Source organism: Stylophora pistillata, chromosome 2 (genome assembly GCF_964205215.1).
Source record: "Stylophora pistillata chromosome 2, jaStyPist1.2, whole genome shotgun sequence".
Taxonomy (NCBI): Eukaryota; Metazoa; Cnidaria; class Anthozoa; order Scleractinia; family Pocilloporidae; genus Stylophora; species Stylophora pistillata.
The window spans coordinates 32664315-32684290 of NC_142520.1; the positions used below are offsets into that span (position 1 = coordinate 32664315).

At 43.8% G+C, this 19976-nt stretch overlaps 1 protein-coding gene and 1 pseudogene across 1 annotated transcript in view; both read right to left on the bottom strand.

Moving 5' to 3' along the window:
* LOC148738403 (uncharacterized) overlaps positions 1-809 on the bottom strand; it is a 1465-nt gene extending 656 nt beyond the window's left edge. The window contains exons 1-3 of the mRNA XM_088750801.1: positions 646-809; positions 460-525; positions 1-243 (exon numbers count right to left, since the gene is read on the bottom strand). The exon at positions 1-243 is cut by the window's left edge and continues 656 nt beyond it. Of these exons, the coding sequence (XP_088606927.1) occupies positions 1-242 (242 nt within the window). The 5' untranslated portion in view covers position 243; positions 460-525; positions 646-809. The remainder of the gene's footprint in view (positions 244-459; positions 526-645) is intronic.
* Positions 810-6000: 5191 nt separating this feature from the next.
* LOC148738404 (U1 spliceosomal RNA) lies at positions 6001-6155 on the bottom strand (annotated as a pseudogene).
* Positions 6156-19976: the final 13821 nt, after the last annotated feature.

Consider the following 19976-nt stretch of genomic DNA (forward strand, 5'->3'; position numbering starts at 1 on the left):
CCACTATCTCTCCGTTCCTTCTGCATTCTTGCACGATACTTGTCCAGTAAAAGCTTAAGATGCTCCCTCACCGATTTCTTTCTGACAAGAAACCTTAATATGGCATGCGAATTGAGGTTGTCGGCTACTTTTTGCCACACTTTTCCTCTTTCAACTGTCCTCGCCTTGTGACGGTACGGTTCCAATAACAAAACCTCCCGAGCAAGAGCAATGTCGTGGTCGTTTGTCCATTCCATTGCCATACTAAAGGAAGAGAAAGTAGAATTTCAATCAAATCTTTGGCGCCATTTTTATCAAAACAAACACGAGTCGAAGAATAATGGTGCAAAATAATATAAATAATGCAAAATCATTTTCTAAAGCGGTCCTTAACTGCCACTGATTAATTTTACACGATAAAAATGAAGGTTAAAATGAAAAATAAAGCAAAACTGTCCGAGGAAATTTACCCAGATTTACCTGCTTTTCGGATTCCTTTCTTAAGACTTGACGTTTACACAAAAACCCTCTATATGCTCGGTAAATCTGAATTATGAAAACAAAAATGAACCAGACAGTTTAGGAATCTATTTCTTTTATAATAATGTTTGCAAATTTCATGCAAAACTTGTTAATTTAAGGGAAGAATTCGGAAAAATGACTTACCTTTCTGAGAGGCCGCCAAAATAAACTTCGTCGCCGCCGCAACTGAGGTGGTGGCCGTCAAGTGGCGTGACATTTATGCAAATTAAAACTGAGACCTTGCGAATTTACTTCCGGTTCACGTCGTCCTTGGCCGCGTCCAGGGTATCTTAAGGTCCCTACTGTTAACTGAGAGGTGTCAGTGCATTTCTCTGCGGCAACTAGGGCCTTCTTTCCCTCCTGCGCTGGCACTGACGCCATGATCTGATTCACCTTGGGTGTTGTTAGCATTCTGTAACAATAGTAATCATAGTAAAAAAAGACATTATTCAACCAAGGCAGCATGTAACAGGCAGAAGCCTACAAAGTTGGAGGAAATAGCATTGAGGTTAGCGTACCTCTCTGTTTCCGCCAGAATTCTTGTGTACCTGGCCGACGACTTCTGTTTTGTTATTGTGCATCGCCAGGCCTTCAGTCTTGCGAGCACCTCCTGGAAGATCTCCTGCACCTCTGGTGTCAAGGTTGGGAAACCAGGTCTGGGCCTGCGGTTCACCACAAATTGGATAAACATGTGTAACGAGTTTAGGTAACTTTTTAATGTGCCGCCTGCAGGTTTGGCTAGATTTGGCATAACCCAATCTAGCCAAACTTTGCATCCATCCTCTTCAGCGATGATACCTATATCAACGCCAGCTGGGTCCAGCTTTTGCAGTAAGCTCTTTACTTGGCAGGCATGCTGCAGACTAAAACAAAAGAGAAATGTCATACAGTAGCCACATATCAAAAGGAAAGAGAATACAGAGGTGGCATGATTGCAAATGTAGATACATACCGGTTTCTATCCTGGTGAAATCCTGCCGCTGGCGTGCCGAGGTGTTTGTAGAACTCCACCAGCCAGTCGTGTCTTGGTGAGTTAGGGTTGGCTTCTGTAAAGTACTCCTCTTCATTCTCGTACCCCCCCTCATTCTCGTACCCCCCCTCATACGAAGTGGCTGGCGCAGGCGCCACAAGTGGTTTTTGTGGCGCTTGAGGGTGTAGGAGGGACTACAGCAGATGCCTCGCTTGGGCTCCCCTGCCTTCTCCTTTTCGATGGAGGTCTCTCAGTGGACTCACTAGATGAGTCGAATTCAATCAATGCCCTCTTCACTGGAGCGGCAGGAGGTACCACTGCACGCTGGGGAGGCAGAGGGGGGGGGGAGAGTGTGGAGATGGCCTCCAGCTTTCAATCTCCTTATCCGATCCCTGGTAATGTCTTGCCATCTTGAGATGGTTTTTATATCTCTGACCTTTGATTTGAAAAGAATAATATCCATTAGAAAGAACAAGCACACCTTTCAAAGAGCCTGCCTAGGGATCCTAGTCTACAAAAGACGAGCAAAGGGATACACAAACCCTTGTGGTCCAAGTTATGGACTCTGCGCAAATGGCTGGGCAAGTAAGAACCCACAAAAGTGCAACCCTGAATAGGGAACCACCTGCGCCTCCTCTTGACCTTCTTCTTAGCTTCTTTTGGCTTGGCCTCTTGAATGGCACCATACTTCCTTTTCCCTGCAGTTGCGAGGACGAACATGCGCTGCATGTCCCCTGATATCTCTTTTTTCCAGAAGTGAACCTTGAACAAACGGCAGTGATTAAACAATTTGAATTCCCACAACAGAAGGGTGAACAGGAATAAAGATTACACATAGAATTAGTGGTACCTCTTTCAGGTGCCGCATCAAATTACAGCCAAAGTAACTGCTGCAGCCAGGTACTAAGCAGGACCTTTGGGGTTTACTCCCGCCACTCCATGGTCCCACTGCGGGCTTAGTAGAGGGCACTTTCTCCTCTTCTTCGTCGCGCTCTGTCCTGGGTAGGACTTGGCTTCCTTTAGCCGTTGGTTTGGGCCAAGCGAACTTGGACTTCAGAGTACGAAGATTCTGTTGTGGCTATCTCCTGAGGCGGTTAAGAAGGCTTTAGGTTAGTAAATGGTCTACCCCAAGTTAAACATCAGAGATAATAACGAAGGGGTGTAGAGAAACTTCTTCACTTGCCCAGTCAGGGTCTTCTGAATCATCCGTTACGTCCCCCTCCACATTCGTCACTTTGATTAACCCTTCCGCGGTGCTCCTTTCTATCTGTTTTGCTCGTCGGCACATGTCTACACTCTTGCAGACGTCTTGTATTACTTCACATGATACCGCGGCAACGTCCCGCGCTCTCAGACTTTCTGGGAGTGGATATTTATTTTCCGCTTTAGAGTCATATAGGAATTGTGCGTGGGAAACGATTTTGGTGGCCACTCCGTGAACGTATCTGAGGTTGCAGTAATCCACTGCGGGAAGGAAGTTGTAAAATTCCACCAGATCTGTTTTAAGTGCTTTGCCATGATTTAATGGGGTGAATGTTTGTGGTGCTTTGAATTTAATTCCCTCGTGGATGTTCAGTCTTTCTTGTGCCTGTTTGTCATCTTTTGAGGCCTCCCACAGAAGGCGGATTAGTTCTTGAAATTCTTCGCCCAGTTTGTCTTGTCTTTCTGGCATATTATCTAGTTCCTTCAGTTCCTTATGTACCTGTTGAGACTGAGTGATGATTCGTGGGGCACTCCCCTGGGGCTGGCTACCCCAGCGCGTGTTTGATCCCTAACGAGTCACTCAGAATCACACGACAGTTATTACACGGTTTTTGATTTTGGTCTTTTTTTTTGGGCTTTTCTGTTTTTAAGTTTTTTTTCGTTTTTATTTTTTTTTCCATCCGGAAGGCACTCATCACTTTTTCTTCTTGAATAGGCTCATCGCTTTTCTTACTTGAAGAGGCTCATCACTTTTCTTTCTTGAATAGGTTCATCACTTTTCTTTGTTGAATAGGTTCACTTTTTCTTTTTGAATAGGTTCATCACCTTTTTTTTTTTCGTGATTGTTCGTAGCCAGCCCTTTAGGCATGCGAGCACCTCCTGGAACACCTTGTGCACCTCCGGTGTCAAGGTTGGGAAACTAGGTCTGGGCCTGTGGTTCACCACAAATTGGATAAATGTCTGTAACGAGTTTAGGTAACTTTTTAATGTGTTGCCTGCAAGTTTGGCTAGATTGGGCATAACCCAATGTAGGCAAACTGTGCATCCATGCTCTTGAGCGATCATATCTATATCATCGCCAGCTGGGTCCAAGTTTTGCAGTAAGCTCTTTACCTTTTCCTAACCTAGTGAAATCCTGCCGCCGGCGCGCCGAGGTGTTTATAAAACTCCACCAGCCATTCGTGCCTTGGTGTGTTAGGGTTGGCGTCTCTAAAGTACTCCTCTTCATTTTCGTACCACCCGCTCATACGAAGAGTCCGACTCTTTGTGGCCTCCCTCTGTGGCTGGCGCAGGTGCCATAGATGGTTTTGTGGCGCGTGAGGGTGTAGGAGGGACAACACCATATGCCTCGCTCAGGCTCCCCTGCCTTCTCCCTTTCGATGGAGGTCTCTCAGTGGACTCACTAGATGAGTCCAAGAGAACCACTGGCCTCTTCACTGGAGTGGCAGGAGGTACCAATGCATGCTGGGGAGGCAGAGGGGGGGGAGAGTGTGGAGAAGGCCTTCAGCTTTCAATTTCCTCGTCTGATCCCTGGTAATGTCTTGCCATCTTGAGATAGTTTTTATATGTCTGACCTTTGATTAGAAAAGAAGAAACACCCTTTTCAAAGAGTCTGCTTGGGTATCCTAGTCTACAACAGATGAGCAAAGGGATACACAAACCCTTGTGGTTCAGGTTATGGACTCGGCCCAGATGGCTGGGCAAGTAAGCCCCCATGAAATGGCAACGCTCAACAGGGCACCACCTGCGCCTCCTCTTTACTTTTTTTTAGCTCGCCTTCGCTTGGCATGTCGAATGGCACCAAATTTTTTGTGGCCTGGAGTGGCGAGGACGAACATGGGCTGCATCCTCAGCTGATATTTCTCCTTTCGATAAGTGAACTTTGAACAAACGGCAGCGGATAAACAATTGCAATTCCCACAACAGAAGGGCGAACAGGAATAAAGATTACACATAGAATTAGGTGTACCTTTTTCAAGTGCCGCATCAGATATGGGCCAGAGTAATCCCTGTACCCTGGAACCAAGCACGACGTTTTGGCTTTGTCTCTTGTCCCACTCGATGGTCCTGCTGCTTGCTGAGGAGAGGGGACTTTCTCCTCTTCGGCATCGTCACTCTCTCTCCAGGGCATGGCTTGGCTCAACTGGCTTCCTTTAGACTCCCGAAGCGAACTTGGACCTCCGAATTCGACGACTCTGATGTGGCCATCTCCTGAGTCGAAAGGGAAAGAACCGGTTCTCGTCTGAACACTGAAGTTAATCCTTGTTGGGCGGGGTTTGTACTTGGATGGGTGACCGCCTGGGTATACCCCGTGTTGTAGTCGTCATTTTTGCGTTTGCTTACTCTCTCAACGATTTCTACGGGTAAACCGCTTCCGATAACACATCATAACTAACAGCGTTCCATAGATGAGTGAGAAGTAAAACACAAACCAAAACAACAGAAAAGAGAGAAATAATTTTGCGGGAACTTGCCGAGCTTGTGGCGAAAATGATTTCCGACTGCAAGAGAGCGAGCAAACAAAGGAGCGAGGGCGCTCGCTCGAGATCTCAACAGATTGTTGTGACAAATTCTACTTCTGCTCGTGACATTAAATCATTTGCACGGTCCGACGAATCACGAATAGGAAAAGACGCAGACTTTTACATCAGTGTGAAGGTGTGAAGACATCAAAACATTTGCACGATTAATAGAAGCGGATGGATTCAAAGTGACTGAAAGAAAGTGAAGCGGAAAAGGTTGGACCATTTTACTCCTGTGCCTTTTTGTTTGCTCGCTCGCTCTCTTATTGAAACGAACGAACAAACAAATGAACGTTCCCACCCTCTCTCGCTCACTCGCACTAAGAAAAACATGACAAGAAAACCTCGGCTAGTACAGGTAGGGTTCATAATATACTCACATTTACAAAACAAATGCCCGTCTTCCCCATGTATCGATCGATCATTCTTTGCTTGGTCCATCTGTTGGTCAGTCAGTCAGTCGCCGGCTTAGTTTCCTTTCCTTTTCTTTTGGAAACAAACGAACAAAATAATGCAGAAAGCACAAGGCATACAGATCTAGAATGAAGAGCTCTACTCACATCCTCATGAAAATTCACCTTCCGGCCGGCTGCCTGCCCTTCATTGGCAATCAGTTCTATCCCTTAAAATCTGTTTGCCAACTTGCAGGCCACTTGTGTCTGTGTCTCTTTCTGTCTTTCCCTTGCTGCTCTTGTTCTCTGTTCATTTCTGTTTGGTTTAGTCCTCGTAAAGGTCAGCTGTAAAATCAAGATCAATTGATTAATCAGTCAGGAGTTGAGGGTAAGATATTTTACGTCAGCTTTTCCGGGATGAGCACAAAAGCAGGTCCCCACTACCAGAAATTATACTGTCGAGTTATCCACATTTGGGGTAATCGCAAGGGTCAACCCAGTCCAAGTGCAGTGAAAGGGCCTCGCCTTGAGAGGACTTTATGTTTTCTTTGAAAATCAACTTTATTTATACAATGATTAATGTTATATACATAACAAGACTCGATTAAAACCCAATTAAGTGAATTAGTGGTAAAGGGCCTGCTGTGCAGTACACCAGCTAAGGAGACCCAGCACGGGGGTGTTATTTGGTAGAAAAAATTATATAGAAGGGGCGATTTAAACTTTGATTTTGAGTTGATGGATCTCAAAGCAGCAGAAAATGTTCCGATGAGCCCAGAGAGTGGTAGAAGTCGCGCCCGGCGAAAGGTGGAAAGCCACATTAATGTGATGGCGTTTGCAGGTAGTGATTTTAGAGATTACAGACTTAGCTGGGGGCCTTTGAGATTCAAAAGTCCCAAGGTTCTATTAGAACTGATAGGTTATACTGTATAAACGTTTGTGTTATTATTATTGTTATTATTATTAGAACAAAACAATGTACTGAACTCTTTTAACAAGACGTTAAAACTGGCTGTAAGTGAATTTTGAAGGTGTATGTTCTGTGTTTTAACTTTATCTTTGGTCTAACTAATTTTGAATCAGTTTGATTTTTATTTGTCATTGTCTCATGTTGATTGTTAAAATTCTGAAATAGAGGACAACTACCTAGAATAGGAAAAAAAATTAATATTTCAGACATCTTGGATGCTTCTGAAGAGAATGGATGGGGTATGTGGTTAATAACTACTCTCCTTAAGAACTGGAATTCTTTCAGGTGTTTGGTCACAACACGACTGACAAAAATTGCCCATGACCGTCTTAGTCTTGCCTGAACATCAGGTGTTGGGAGGAGCTCTACCAGCTGTAATTCATCCAGGCTTTTCTGGGGCTTGATGTTGTCTAGCAGGGAATCAATTACACTGTCACGTATGGCATACTGGTGTGTCTCGTGGATTGACTGGTTGCCATGCTTTTTTGTTTGAATCCGTGTATGAAGTTCGTAATCAATGTTGTCACCTACTATCCTGATAATAATAAATTGTAAAAAAGATAATTAAAACCAATTGCACCAAAACATTCTGACACTATTATCCCTACAATTTGCAGTAGCTTGAAGTTACAACCCCTCATATCAAGTTTAACATTTTATGCCTTCATGTGGTTTATTTTAAAAGGCTTCAATAGTTTTCAAGTAGGCCTTTAAAAAAAACAGTACAGAAATTTCTATAGGGACTGGTGCTTTCATTGCATTTTACAGTATTTGCATAACTTGTTGACCTGAAAAAGTAAATATGGGAGCATAATGCCACTTGATTCCGTAGGTTTCCTTCAATGTATGGAGGCACTCTTTTACAACATTAAGTTAACATTAGAACAAGCGAGTTTGTTAATTCATATTTTTGTTTCATATTTTTGTTTCATTGTTTTGCAAGAAAAAGATATTTGTATGTTGTAATCAAAGTGTTTTAATTTTTGTACAATTTGACTTTTTTTAAATGTTACATGCTCACAAAACAGATAAGGATGGGTCTAATTACATGTCACACTCCACAGGTCACAGTACAGGTCAACTCTTATTCCTGTTAGGGTTAGCCCATCAGATTTAGGCTTATTATCAGGGTTTGGTTGAGGCAGTTGTTAGGGCTAGCCCATCAGATTTAGGCTTAGTACCAGGGTTTGGTTTAGGCAGTTGTTAGGGTTAGCCCATCAGATTTAGGCTTATTATCAGGGTTTGGTTGAGGCAGTTGTTAGGGCTAGCCCATCAGATTTAGGCTAAGTACCAGGGTTTGGTTTAGGCAGTTGTTAGGGCTAGCCCATCAGATTTAGGCTAAGTACCAGGGTTTGGTTTAGGCAGTTGTTAGGGTTAGCCCATCAGATTTAGGCTTAGTATCAGGGTTTGGTTTAGGCAGTTGACTCTGACCTGTGAAATTGTGACCTGTACTTTAGTCGCGTCACACAGATAAAGATAACTTATTACTTACTTAAAGAATGGAAAGTTGAACTTCTTGTGATCACTGATAACTTGCTTGAGAATAGCACTGGAGATAATAATACAATTCCTTTTTTCCTTGTCTGCCTGTAACATTTTGGGGACAGCAAAAAAAGCTTTAGGTGTAAAATGGTTGTAACTTCTCAAGCTCTCTTCACTCAGATGTAGCGACACTTTGACCTCCATGTTATCCGCAATGGGAACCTGCAAGTTTTCAATTTCCATCAATAGGGCGAGGGTTTCAGCTGGTTTTTCCTCAAGAGCCTTTTCATAAGACATCACTTTGGCGTCAAAGTTTTTGCCCAAGCTACGTTGAAGAGCCATGATCTTATCTGGGGACATACAAATTCCAAGTCGGTTGAGTCGGATCAGGTCTTGATGAGAGACTCCACTATGAAATAAAACACTTGAAACTCTGTAAGGTAAGGCAGACATGCATTTATTTCGTACCCGAGCGGTCACAGAAGTGGCAAGGGCAACAGAGTTCTTCACGAAATCCTGAAGCTCACGACCTTGCTTCAGAACAACTCCACACGCTTCACCCATGCAGGAACTCCAAAAGGGACAACTTGAAATCATCTCATCTAAAACTAAGTTGCTAGAGATAGCAATAAGTTCCTCTGATCAACAACGTTTCAATACCGATTTGGAGGAACAGTACTGTCTGAATTCACTGTTTAAGACACGCCAGAGGGCTTTCAGTATCTCTGGTTTCAACTTGTCATGCTTAACAATTGCGTTAGCTACCGCTTGCCAATTCGCTAAAGCAACATTTTTTTCTGGAGGAGGATGTCTTCTTTCGCTTTGGGCAGTCGAACATCTGTTCTTCCACTAGGCCACAAGGGAAGCACTTTCACACGGGTCGACTGCAGTTCAAGGTCGATGATATCATCAATATTTAAAAGAGAATTCTCACAGATCGCTTCGGCGGGCTGCTGACGAAGGGCAACATTTTCCTGGGATTGCATTCCCAGAGATTTTCGAGCACCGACTCTGGGTCTGTGGACTTCATCTTTGGAACTTGGCCCTTGGAATTTAGAAGAGACTTTCTGCATTTTTTTTGCCGTGGGACTTCTCTCTGGAGTAGATACAGAACACGGTAGCGCCCTCTTTGGCCTAGGATGAGCCTCTGTTTACTTGACCTCCAGTTCACTACAGGTATTTACGGTGACGAACTTTGGATTGACCACATTTATGGTGCAAGAAATAAATTTCATTCCTTCACATGTCCTTCTGAGCTTTGTTGCACAAGGTTTGCAAAGTCTGTCAGAAAGATTGGAGTTTCTTATGACTTCAATTCCAGCTTGTCCGAGTACTTGAGATAAAATCTCACCTTCGAGTCCCTTCTTATTTGAGGGTTTAAACAAATTTTCAGTTGAGAGTGATTTCCAAGAATCACCATATTGAAGTTTTAAAGACAGCTTGCAACATCTGCAGTAATCATTCAGGCTTTCGAGTCTCGGCTTTTTGCTACACAATTTTTGTGGGGTTTCTCTGTAAGACATGGCACTTGTACGCCGGGAGCCTGTTCGTTTGTTTGTTTTCTGTTTTTGATTTTGACTTCCGGTGCGCGCTGATGGGTTGACATTTGACAGTAAAAATATAAGTTCCCCGCGGGGTTCTTGTGGGAGGTAGACGAGATTTAGCAAGACGCGTGCAGGCTCCCCTTCCCTTTCCCCTGCTTCACGCCCTCCAAGCCGGGAGCCTGTTCGCAGGCTCGATCAAGGTTCAAAAGCAAAATTGGGTGTTAATTTTTTAGCGATAGTGGGTCGTCTTTTTTATACAACAAACTCAGGATACTCTGCTGTTTCGTTGCCGAGAGAAAACCCTCACGGAAGGAAAACTGAGGATGTTGACAAGGTCATGCCCAATAGATCCCCAAAAGCGGGAGTAGAATTTGGCCGGAAGACTGTCTGCTCCCGGCAATTTACCAGATTCTATTTTGGAGAGCGCAGCATGACTTTTGTCCTGTGTCAATTCACCTTCACAGAGTTTTTGATCTTCCGATGTCAAGGTGGAATCAAGCTGCTCAAGGAGCCAATCCTGGCTCGCTTGATCGACCGGTTCTTCAGTGTATACGTCCCTATGAAAGGCTCTGCATTCTCAGAGAATGCCCCAGGAGGTTGTAATGGTTGTGTTGGGAGTCACGTGTAATTCAGCGATCGCATTACGTGACTGGCAGGACTGTTCAAGCTGTTATAAATACCTCATGGGTTTTTCCCCCAGCTCGGTGCACCATTGTTTGCCCTGGAGAATACACCCAGAAATTGCTTCGTCCTCAATTGCTCTCAAGCGATCTTTGATCTCAAGCAGTTGCAGACGGTGATCAGCATTGGTTTGGATATGCCCGCGCCTGTAAATTGCAAAATTCCCCGTCAAGAACAGCTCACTCGTATCGGCAAGTGTTTCTGGCAGTCACGGTATGAGATATGGAAATCTCTTTTAGTTGTAACTTGCCCGCGCCTCACCAGACCTTAGGGTCGATGAAAAGGGGCTTTCAAGACTGCCATTAAGGCCAGAAGTTTTCCATGTTGGCACAGAACTCATCTGAATTTAACGGCCACAAATTAAATTTCCATAGACCTAGATCCTGCGGATTTGAATTCCCCAATGTACTTTAATTGACACTATTCAGTGATTCGAATACGGAAAATATGCGCTGTTGTGGTCACGCATTTCCTATCTCCACGCTCAAGGAGAATAATAATTTTCGAAATGATAACCAACTCAGTCTAAACCATTAAACTAGGTAAATTCCCAATCAGCTGGTTGTTTGGCCCAAAAAATATCCTAGAGGGCGAGAGAATCCACAATTGCATTTAACTGCTGAACTCCCCAATCCCGAGGCTGTCATCGCCACCCTTTTTATCCAACCGGATGTCTGGCACACATTTGAAATTCCCCGTCAAAATGTGGTTGTCGTTGCAGTTGAGATGACGCCACAAGTTGTTAAAAATTTTCTTGTGATCGGAGGGATTATTTGGAGTGTAGGCATTTATAATTTGAAGAGTATCATTGTGCGATTTGGCATTTGTAGTGAGAACACGGCCGTCCATGTTGGTAGAAAACTTAGTAATTTCAATGTGCTCTGGGGGTTGACGAGTTAGCCCACCCCAGCTGATCGTGTGGTGCCCAGGGACCAGAGGGGCACGATCACCGCATTGTTTTTCCGAAAGCTTATCTGTCTCGACAGCTGGTAAATGTGTCTCCTGTAGGAGATAGACTTCTAATTGCTTTTATTGAAGGGCGTTAAAAACTTTTTTCCCTTTTGGGAAATTCGGCGATGCTATTTATGTTAAGCGTACAAATTGACACCGCCAAAAAAAAAATAAACTTAACCATGAGGGTTAAACTTCAAGGAATTGTTTGTAGGTGGTTTGCGCCTCCTTGAGAAATTCTAGTAGCATAGTGAAAGCCTCTTGGCAGTGCCGTTTAGTTTGGGTCAAAAGTCTTAAGTAGTGGACGAAAGCTTGAGCTTGCGGGTTTTCTGTTTATTAAAGTCACCGTACTGGCGGTAGCAGTAGTGTCCCTGGCATTTGTAGAAAAACGGGCCTGGGGTACTTTTTGTGAAAGTTGTCCGGTGAAGACCTGGCTGGTGAAGAGCTTCCAAAAAGTGCTTCAGTCCTCCGAGGGGTGGTTGAGGAGGGGATGAATCGCTGGGGGTTTCTTTACTGGTGGCTGTTGCAACTGGCTCGCGTCCCTTGTATTTGGATTTGGGGTTAGGGGTTGAAGCAAAATGTTTAGCTGGTATGCTCTGCTCCTCGCTGCTGACCTGGGGTGCTTCCTGTCTGAGTCCCGAAGCCGGGGGCAAAGGGGTGAGATCCATGGAGGAGTTATGGTCGGCAGCAGCTTCGGCGTAGGGTGATGGGGAGAAAAGCTCTTCGCTGTTGGCCACCCAGTTGCGTGTAGGAGGGTTGTTATCTATATCGGCTTCGGTCGCAGGGTCTGGGTCAAATTAACTAGCCGGGGATTGGGTTGGTTGTGGGGTGAGGGGTGGGCGGCGGCATTCAGGACCATTTTTCACCATGTGCTCGCACCTGCTGGGTTGACCTGCATATTTTAAAACCGATCTCAATGCCACCAACCACGAGGCATTCAGGAATATCTCCCAGTTGCAGTAAACTCGGTGACCCTGATGCCATTTTCAATATGCGTATTGTTCAGGGATGGAATTAGTTTTACCTAATCTGTCACGCAATCCCAGACCTTTCTAGAATTACCTATAATCTGTAATATTCCAGAAACTTCTTTCATGTGACTCAGCAGTTTCCAAAAAATAGTGCAACTTGTAATACGCTATAAATAGTAATAGAACATTCTAGATAACTAAAGTAATTGTATAAAATCTGGCTCGTGAGAAGTACAAAAGAGATTTGCCCAAGGGCTTACCCTCGTGGCTTGCTGACTGAACTTTTAAAAGCTATGATATGACGAGGCTATGACCTTTTGACGTTGCGATATCCGGAGAGAAGAAACAGATGCAAAAGACTATAGTCGAGAGAGGAAGAAGATAGAGAATACAGAATTTACTGTGGAGTCCTCCAGAAGAATTTGTGTACATGGAAATAAAGCTATAAATGAAGAAAGCCAAGTGCTGTAGTCCTTAGTCGGCGGATGTTGGAATTGGAAGTTGATCAAGATGACGAACACTTGTATGGCATAAAGGATTATAAGCCTGCTTATAATCCTCCTCCAGTGCCTTCTTTCCCTCTACTGCCGGTCTTGATGCCATGATTTGACCAACCTCGCGTGTTGTTAGCAGCCTGTAATGATAGTATTAATAATAACAGACACATTATTCATCCAAGGTAGCACGTAACAGCCAAATGCTTATGATGTTGGAGCAGATAGCATTTAAATTAGCGTACCTCTCCGTTTCCTCCAATAGCCTGGAGAACCGTTCACTGGAGGTCTCCTTGGTGATAGTGCGTCGCCGGTCCTTTAGGCTGGCGAGCATCTGTTGTAAGATATTCAGGTTTAGTTTGGAGAGGGTGGGCAGGCCAGCTCTGTCCCTCCTGTTCACAAGGTAGTGTAGGACCATCTGAAGCGAGTTGAGGTAGCTATTCAGGGTTCTGGCTGCTTTCTTTCCTAGATTGGGCACCACCCAATCGAGCCACACTTTGCAGCCATCCTCCTTACAGAGCACCTCAACGTCGCTCCCAGATGGCTCCAGATCCTCCAATAGTTTCTTAACCTGGCACGCATGCTGCAGGCTAAAACAAAAGTGAAATAAAAGAATGAATATTTATTTCTTTCGATGACAAAAACCACGTATTAAAAGCAAAGAGAATACAGTATTGGCATGATCCGAGATGTTCATAGATACCGGTTCTGATGCTGGTGGTACCCTTCCGCTGGTGTACCAAGGTATTTGAAGAAGCCCACCAGCCATCTATGCCTAGCAGATTGTTGGTTCTCCTCCAAAAAGAAGGCCTCCTGGTTGTGGTAGAACCCCTCAGACTCAGAGTCCGACTCTTCCCACTCTTCCGATTCTTCCGAGTCGTCCTCTGCGGCTGTAGCAGGCGCCACAGATAGTCTTGCTGCGCGAGGGGGCGTAGGAGGCACAACCGCGGATGGCACTCGGGGCCCACTCTCAACTGTTGTTGGACTTGTCTCTCTTGCCCTCTTGGGTGGTGGACTGGAGCCTGACGAGGACTCAATTGTCACCTACACTGGCCGTTTACCTGATTTTCGGCCAGGAAGATGTGGTGATGGGAGAGGTCTCTAGGAGGAGAGGGCTGGTCGCTAGAGGGGTACGAGGGCCCAACGCAACTCTCAATCTCCTCATCGAGCCTGGATAATGCCTCACCATAGCCAGCAGATTCTTATATCTTTGACCTTTGAAGTATAAAGAGTCATATGATGAGAAACAATGGTTGTCTGGCGCCTGTTTAAGTATTCTAGTCTACAAAACACGAGCAAAGAGATACACAAACCCTTATTATCCAGATTGTGGACTTGTACCAAATGTTGGGGCAAATAAGCCCCCAGGAATTGGTAGTCCTCTACTGGACACCACCGCCTTCTCCTCTTTGCGGTCTTCGATTTTTTTCCGGTCTGTTTAGCCTTTCTTCCTTTGACAGCTTTAATGGACCCAAACTTCTTTTTTCCTGCCGTTGCAAGAACGAAAATTCTCTCCATGTCCTCTTGCGAAATGTCCCCCTTCATGACATGAACCTTTTGGAGGTGGTGCTTGAGACTTGTGTCTGAGTACACTTGGCAGCCAGGAACTAAGCAGCTCCTGGCTGGTTTGGATGTTCCCGACGTGGACGATCCCGGGGTGGGCGGAGCTCCAGTTACTGGCTCACCCTCGTCCTCCATGGTTTTTGCCACATCACTACTACCACCCTCAACATCTTCCGGCAACGGTGGTTTTCCCATGCGTACTCTAACCTCATCGTCGCTAGAATCGACTGTGGCCGTCTCCTTTTCTATTGACCAATGGGGGTCTTTGTCACTGTCATGCCAAACATCCCCCTCTACGTTTGGAGCCCTTACTAACTGCTGCTGCCGTGTTCTCTCATATTTCTGCAATTTTCTGCACATGGTCACACTCCGGCAGATGTCTTTTATTAATTTTCTTGAGTGCTGCGCTACTTCTGCGCCTGCAATGTCTTTTGGGATTGGAAACTTTCTCTCCGTCATCGACTCATAAAAAAACTGGGAATGCCCCATTATCCTCGTCGCGACGTTGTGTGCGTGGGTCAATTGACAATAATTGGTTGCGACCAAGAAGCAGTAGAAATCAAACAGGTCTCTGGCCAAGGCCTCCCCATGGGCGATTGGTGTATAAGTCTCTTGTGGCTGCAGAGGCACACCCTCTGCTAAATTCAGTACATCATGGGCCTCTTCGTCATCGAGGGACGCCTGATCTAGGAGGCGTATGACATCCTCCAGCTCTTCGGACAGCTTTTTACTGCATTCTGCCATTATTTGTTTGAAGACTCACCTGGCAAGAGCAAGAACATCAAACATGAATAAGAGGTCCTTAACCTCTAGTAACTAGAGGTCGAGGACCTCTAGTTACTATAGAGCGCTTATAGAGCCTGTAGTAACCCACTTATTAGAGCTTTCAATAACTATGTTTTTCCCTTGCTCAGGTGTTTTTCCCAGCCTTGGCATGCAAGACCAAGGCCCAACCCTCCTCCCCTCTCATCCGGGCTTGGGACCGGCAATGGTGGAGTTAAAAATGCAATGGAACAAACAAAGACAATGCAATATTGCAACTCTAAAGGCATCAAATCTAGCATCAATCTTGATCAAACAGGAATAGTAAATCCTCAAGTTCCAGTAACAAGGGTCCTCCCACAACATCTGAGCATAAAACCTGCCTCAATCAGCTTCCCTCCGGGCACCGAACCCTTGACCTCTTGCACAAGAGTCCAGTGCTCTATGCATTTAGCTAACCGCGAGGCGGTTAGCATTCACACGTGAATATGAGTTCCTCCAGTAACAAGGGTCCTCCGACAACATAAGAGCATAAAGCATGCATCAATCCTCATCTAGTATGAATAGGAGGTCCTCAAGTTCTAATCGCCAGGTCCTCCAACAAAATGCGACTGACTCGCTAGCTCCCTCACTCACTTTCACCTCAGCTTTCTCGAGACACCTCTCCCTCAATAACGTTTTCAACGAGATGAGGAGAGCTCCACCCAGTCCGTATCGCCTTATCTTTCTCAAATGCAAACATAGATAGGGTACGCAGCAGGGGAACCGTATTTTCTGAGGAACAGGGCTTACTGACTTGTTGGTTCCCCGACTAACTCGCTCCTTCACTCACTTTCACCTCAGGTTACACCAGTCAACCTGTCCCTAAATAGTGTTTTCAACGGCTTTTATGTTAACAAGATAAGGAGACTTATCTTGTTAACATATCGATGTATAAGGTGTCTATATTCAATGAAATAGTGCTTAACAAAACGTGAAAAACCTTCTAACCCTAACCCTAGCTTTTCTGAAAATATGCAAATTTGACAAAAAAGGCGCATAAAATTGAAATTATTTGACGAGATGACGTCGTACTTGGTCCACGTAATACAAACAACGCAATAAACGTCCTGTGAAAGTTTCAGCCCGAAAGACCAAAGAATAAAGGTTTTGGCAGTTTTGTGATGTAGCCCTAATTTCAAGGTTGAGTTACGAGTTAAAGTCTTGTGTAGGTTTGATACCTATACTAGATCTTTCGGCTTAGTTCTGGAATTATAAAACTAGAGGGAATCGAGTGGAACTAACATCGCTCGATGGGGAATGGCCTATACTATGCACATACCAAATTTGGGCCTGCTCGGAATATTTTAAGCGTGATTCCCCTGGGACGTTAATGAGGACTCCCTAACCCTAACCTTAGGTGAAATATTTCCTATTTGTTTTTAATGGAATCATTTCAAACTTTGCACAGACATAGCTCTATAATAATGCTCTATTTATGCCAAAGCCCAACTTCAGAACTTTAATCCTGAATTTTTTATGAATTTTTTTAGAGGGTAGGGTTAGAGGGAGTTGGTATTAACATTGAATGTAGTGTTAATACCGCCTGCCTGGATGTTAATGCGGACTCCTCAATGTTAATGCGGACTCCCTCAGGTTAATGTGGACTCTTTAGCCTCTAGCTGCCAAACGGGTTGAGGGAATCACGTGATTTTTACACCAGACACTACCGAAGACACGTAGTTGATGTGGCATTTCTAGCCCTAAGTAGAGTGATTCTGACTTACTCCCCTTAGCCCGTCTTACATGTGTGACTTGTCAATCTTTCAACCACCATATCTCATTTGATTCGAAATCTAATTACGTCAAACTTCACACCAAACTAGTTCCATGCTGTGTCTATATCTCAGAGAAATTTCAGGTCAACAGTGTGAGAGAATCGGTAGTTATAGCACTTCCAACGAGGTCACCCCATTTAGTGTCTGCCATCTTGGATTTTTAGGCCAAGGGGTAACATGGCCATTTTGATCAAAATTTTAAATTTCTCTGAAACTCTCGCTATAGGTTCATTGATCTCTAAATCAAGTCTCTAGCACCTTGAAAATGGTTTTCTAGCCCTAAGTTCAGTTATTCTGACTTACACCCCTTAGCCCGTCTTACACGTTTCACTTGTCAATTTTTCAACCGCCATATCTCGGTTGATTCCCAATCTAATTCCTTCAAACTTCATACCAAACTAGTTCCATGCTATGTCTATATCTCCAAGAAATTTCAAGTCAACAGCGTGAGAGAATCGGTAGTCATAGCACTTTCCAGGAGGTGACCCCATTTAGTGTCCGCCATCTTGGATTTTTTGGCCAAGGGGTAACATGGCCAATTTGATCAAAATTTTAAATTTCTCTGAAACTGCCGCTATTGGTTCATTGATCTCCAAAACGAGTCTCTAGCACCGTAAAAGTGGTTTTCTAGCCCTAAGTACAGTGATTCTGACTTACATCCCTCAGTCCGTCTTAGACGTTGCACTTGTCAATCTTTCCACCACCATATCTCGATTGATTCCGAATCTAATTCCTTCAAACTTCCCACGAAACTAGTTCCATGCTATGTCTATATCTCCAAGAAATTTCAAGTCAACAGCATGAGAGAATCGGTAGTTATAGCACTTCCCAGGAGGTGACGCCATTTAGTGTCCGCCATCTTGGATCTTTTTGGCCAAGGGGTAACATGGCCATTTACGTCAAAATTTTAAACTTCTCTGAAACTGCCGCTATTGGTTCATTGATCTCCAAAATGAGTCTCTATCACCGTAAAAGTGGATTTCTAGCCCTAAGTACAGTGATTCTGACTTACATCCCTTAGTCCGTCTTACACATTTCACTTGTCAATCTTTCCACCGCCATATCTCGATTGATTCCCAATCTAATTCCTTCAAACTTCCCACCAAACTAGTTCCATGCTATGTCTATATCTCCAAGAAATTTCAAGTTAACAGCGTGAGAGAATCGGTAGTTATAGCACTTCCCAGGAGGTGACCCCATTTAGTGTCCGGCATCTTGGATCTTTTTGGGCAAGGGGTAGCATGGCCATTTTACTTCAACTTTGACAAAAGGTGGACATGTGGATTTTCATTAAAAACACTTGATACTTACAGGCATGATAGAATAATCTTTTTCCTTTCTTGTGCTATTCTCAAATTAGGAAAGTGATGTTGATTGACATCTGTTAATTAAGGTTGACTTCTGTCAATGAAAGCGAAATTTTAATTATAAAATTTTTTATAGAATTTCATATGAAACTAAACTTCATTCTCAGTTCGATTTATTGGTGAAAAACTGTCGTTTTAATGATGTTTAAATATCTTATAAATTTTGAAAGCACTATGAGTAAGGCGAAAATGGCACAATTGTGAAATGGACAGGCAGTCATTCAATATACTGTAACTAAAGAAGCCCCATTGTCCCAGCCTTCAAACTTGGCAGACAGTGCAGGAATAGTTCTATTATATGTGTAATTATCAAGCTGAAGCAACATGGCCATGCTACCCCTTGGAGTCCGTGTGAACATCGAAGGAGTCTGTGTGAACATCGAAGGAGTTCGGGTCAACATAGGAAGTCCGGGTCATCATAGGGAGTCCGGATCAACATTGAAGGAGTCCAGGTCAACATAGGGAGTCCACGTCAACGTAAGGAGGCCATGTCAACATCGAGGGAGTCCGGTTCAACATCGTGGAAGCTACTATAACTAACGAATCTCTATAACTAGGACTATAACTATGACTATGAGTATGACTGACTATGACTATGGCTATGACTATGGCTATGACTATGACTATGACTATTACTAGGACTCTGACTATGACTATGACTATGACTGACTCTGACTATGACTAGGACTAGGACTGTGACTAGGACTAGGACTATGACTAAGACTAGGACTATGACTATGGCTATGGCTAGGACTATGACTATGACTATTATGACTATGGCTATGACTATGACTATGACTATTACTAGGACTCTGACTATGGCTATGACTATGACTCATTATGACTCTGACTAGGACTAGGACTATGACTAAGACTAGGACTATGACTATGCCTATGACTATGACTCTGGCTAGGACTATGACTATGGCTATGACTATGACTATGGCAAGGACTATGACTACGACTACGACTACGACTACGACTATGACTATGACTAAGACTCTGACTATGACTATGACTATGACTATGACTATGACTAGCACTTATAGTAGTTTCCACGTTGTTGACCTGGACTCCCTTGACGATGACCCGGACTCCTTCGATGTTGACCCGGCCTCCCTATGTTAACCCGGAGTCCTTCGATGTTGATACTTACAGGCACGATAGAATAATCTATTGTCTTTCTTGTCATATTCTTAAATTATGACAGTGATGTTGATTGACATCTGTCAATTAAGATTCACTTCTGTCAACATAGGGAAAGAATCCATTGCAAGATTTTCTACACAATTTCACATGGTTTCAATCGTCAGGCTATGGTCTATTTAATGCTTGTAAAATCCGGTCAAGATAATGAGTTAAAATTTTTTTATAAATTTTCAAAGGACTATAAGTAAGGAAAATTAATCGAAGAAAAAATTAACTAAAATGCCTGTGGAATAACGTGGAATCTATATCGCCCTCGGGGGAATGATGAAAAATCTTTCCCGAGGCGATTTTTATAAAAATTTATTTAATTTTTCTTTCATTCCACGCAAATGTTAATGCCGACTCCCTCCTCAACTTTGAACTCCAATATCTTAATAGATATTTAATGAAAAGTATTGAGATTGCACAAGTGTATGGATCTATGTGTCTAGTTTATGTGTATTAAGTTTCATTAAATAATATTAAACGCAATTTTTTTTTGACTTTTTTAGAGGGTAGGGTTAGAGGGAGTCCACATTAACCGTCAATGTAGAAGTACTTGTGGAAAATCGTTAGGATACATAAATTGAAAATGCCT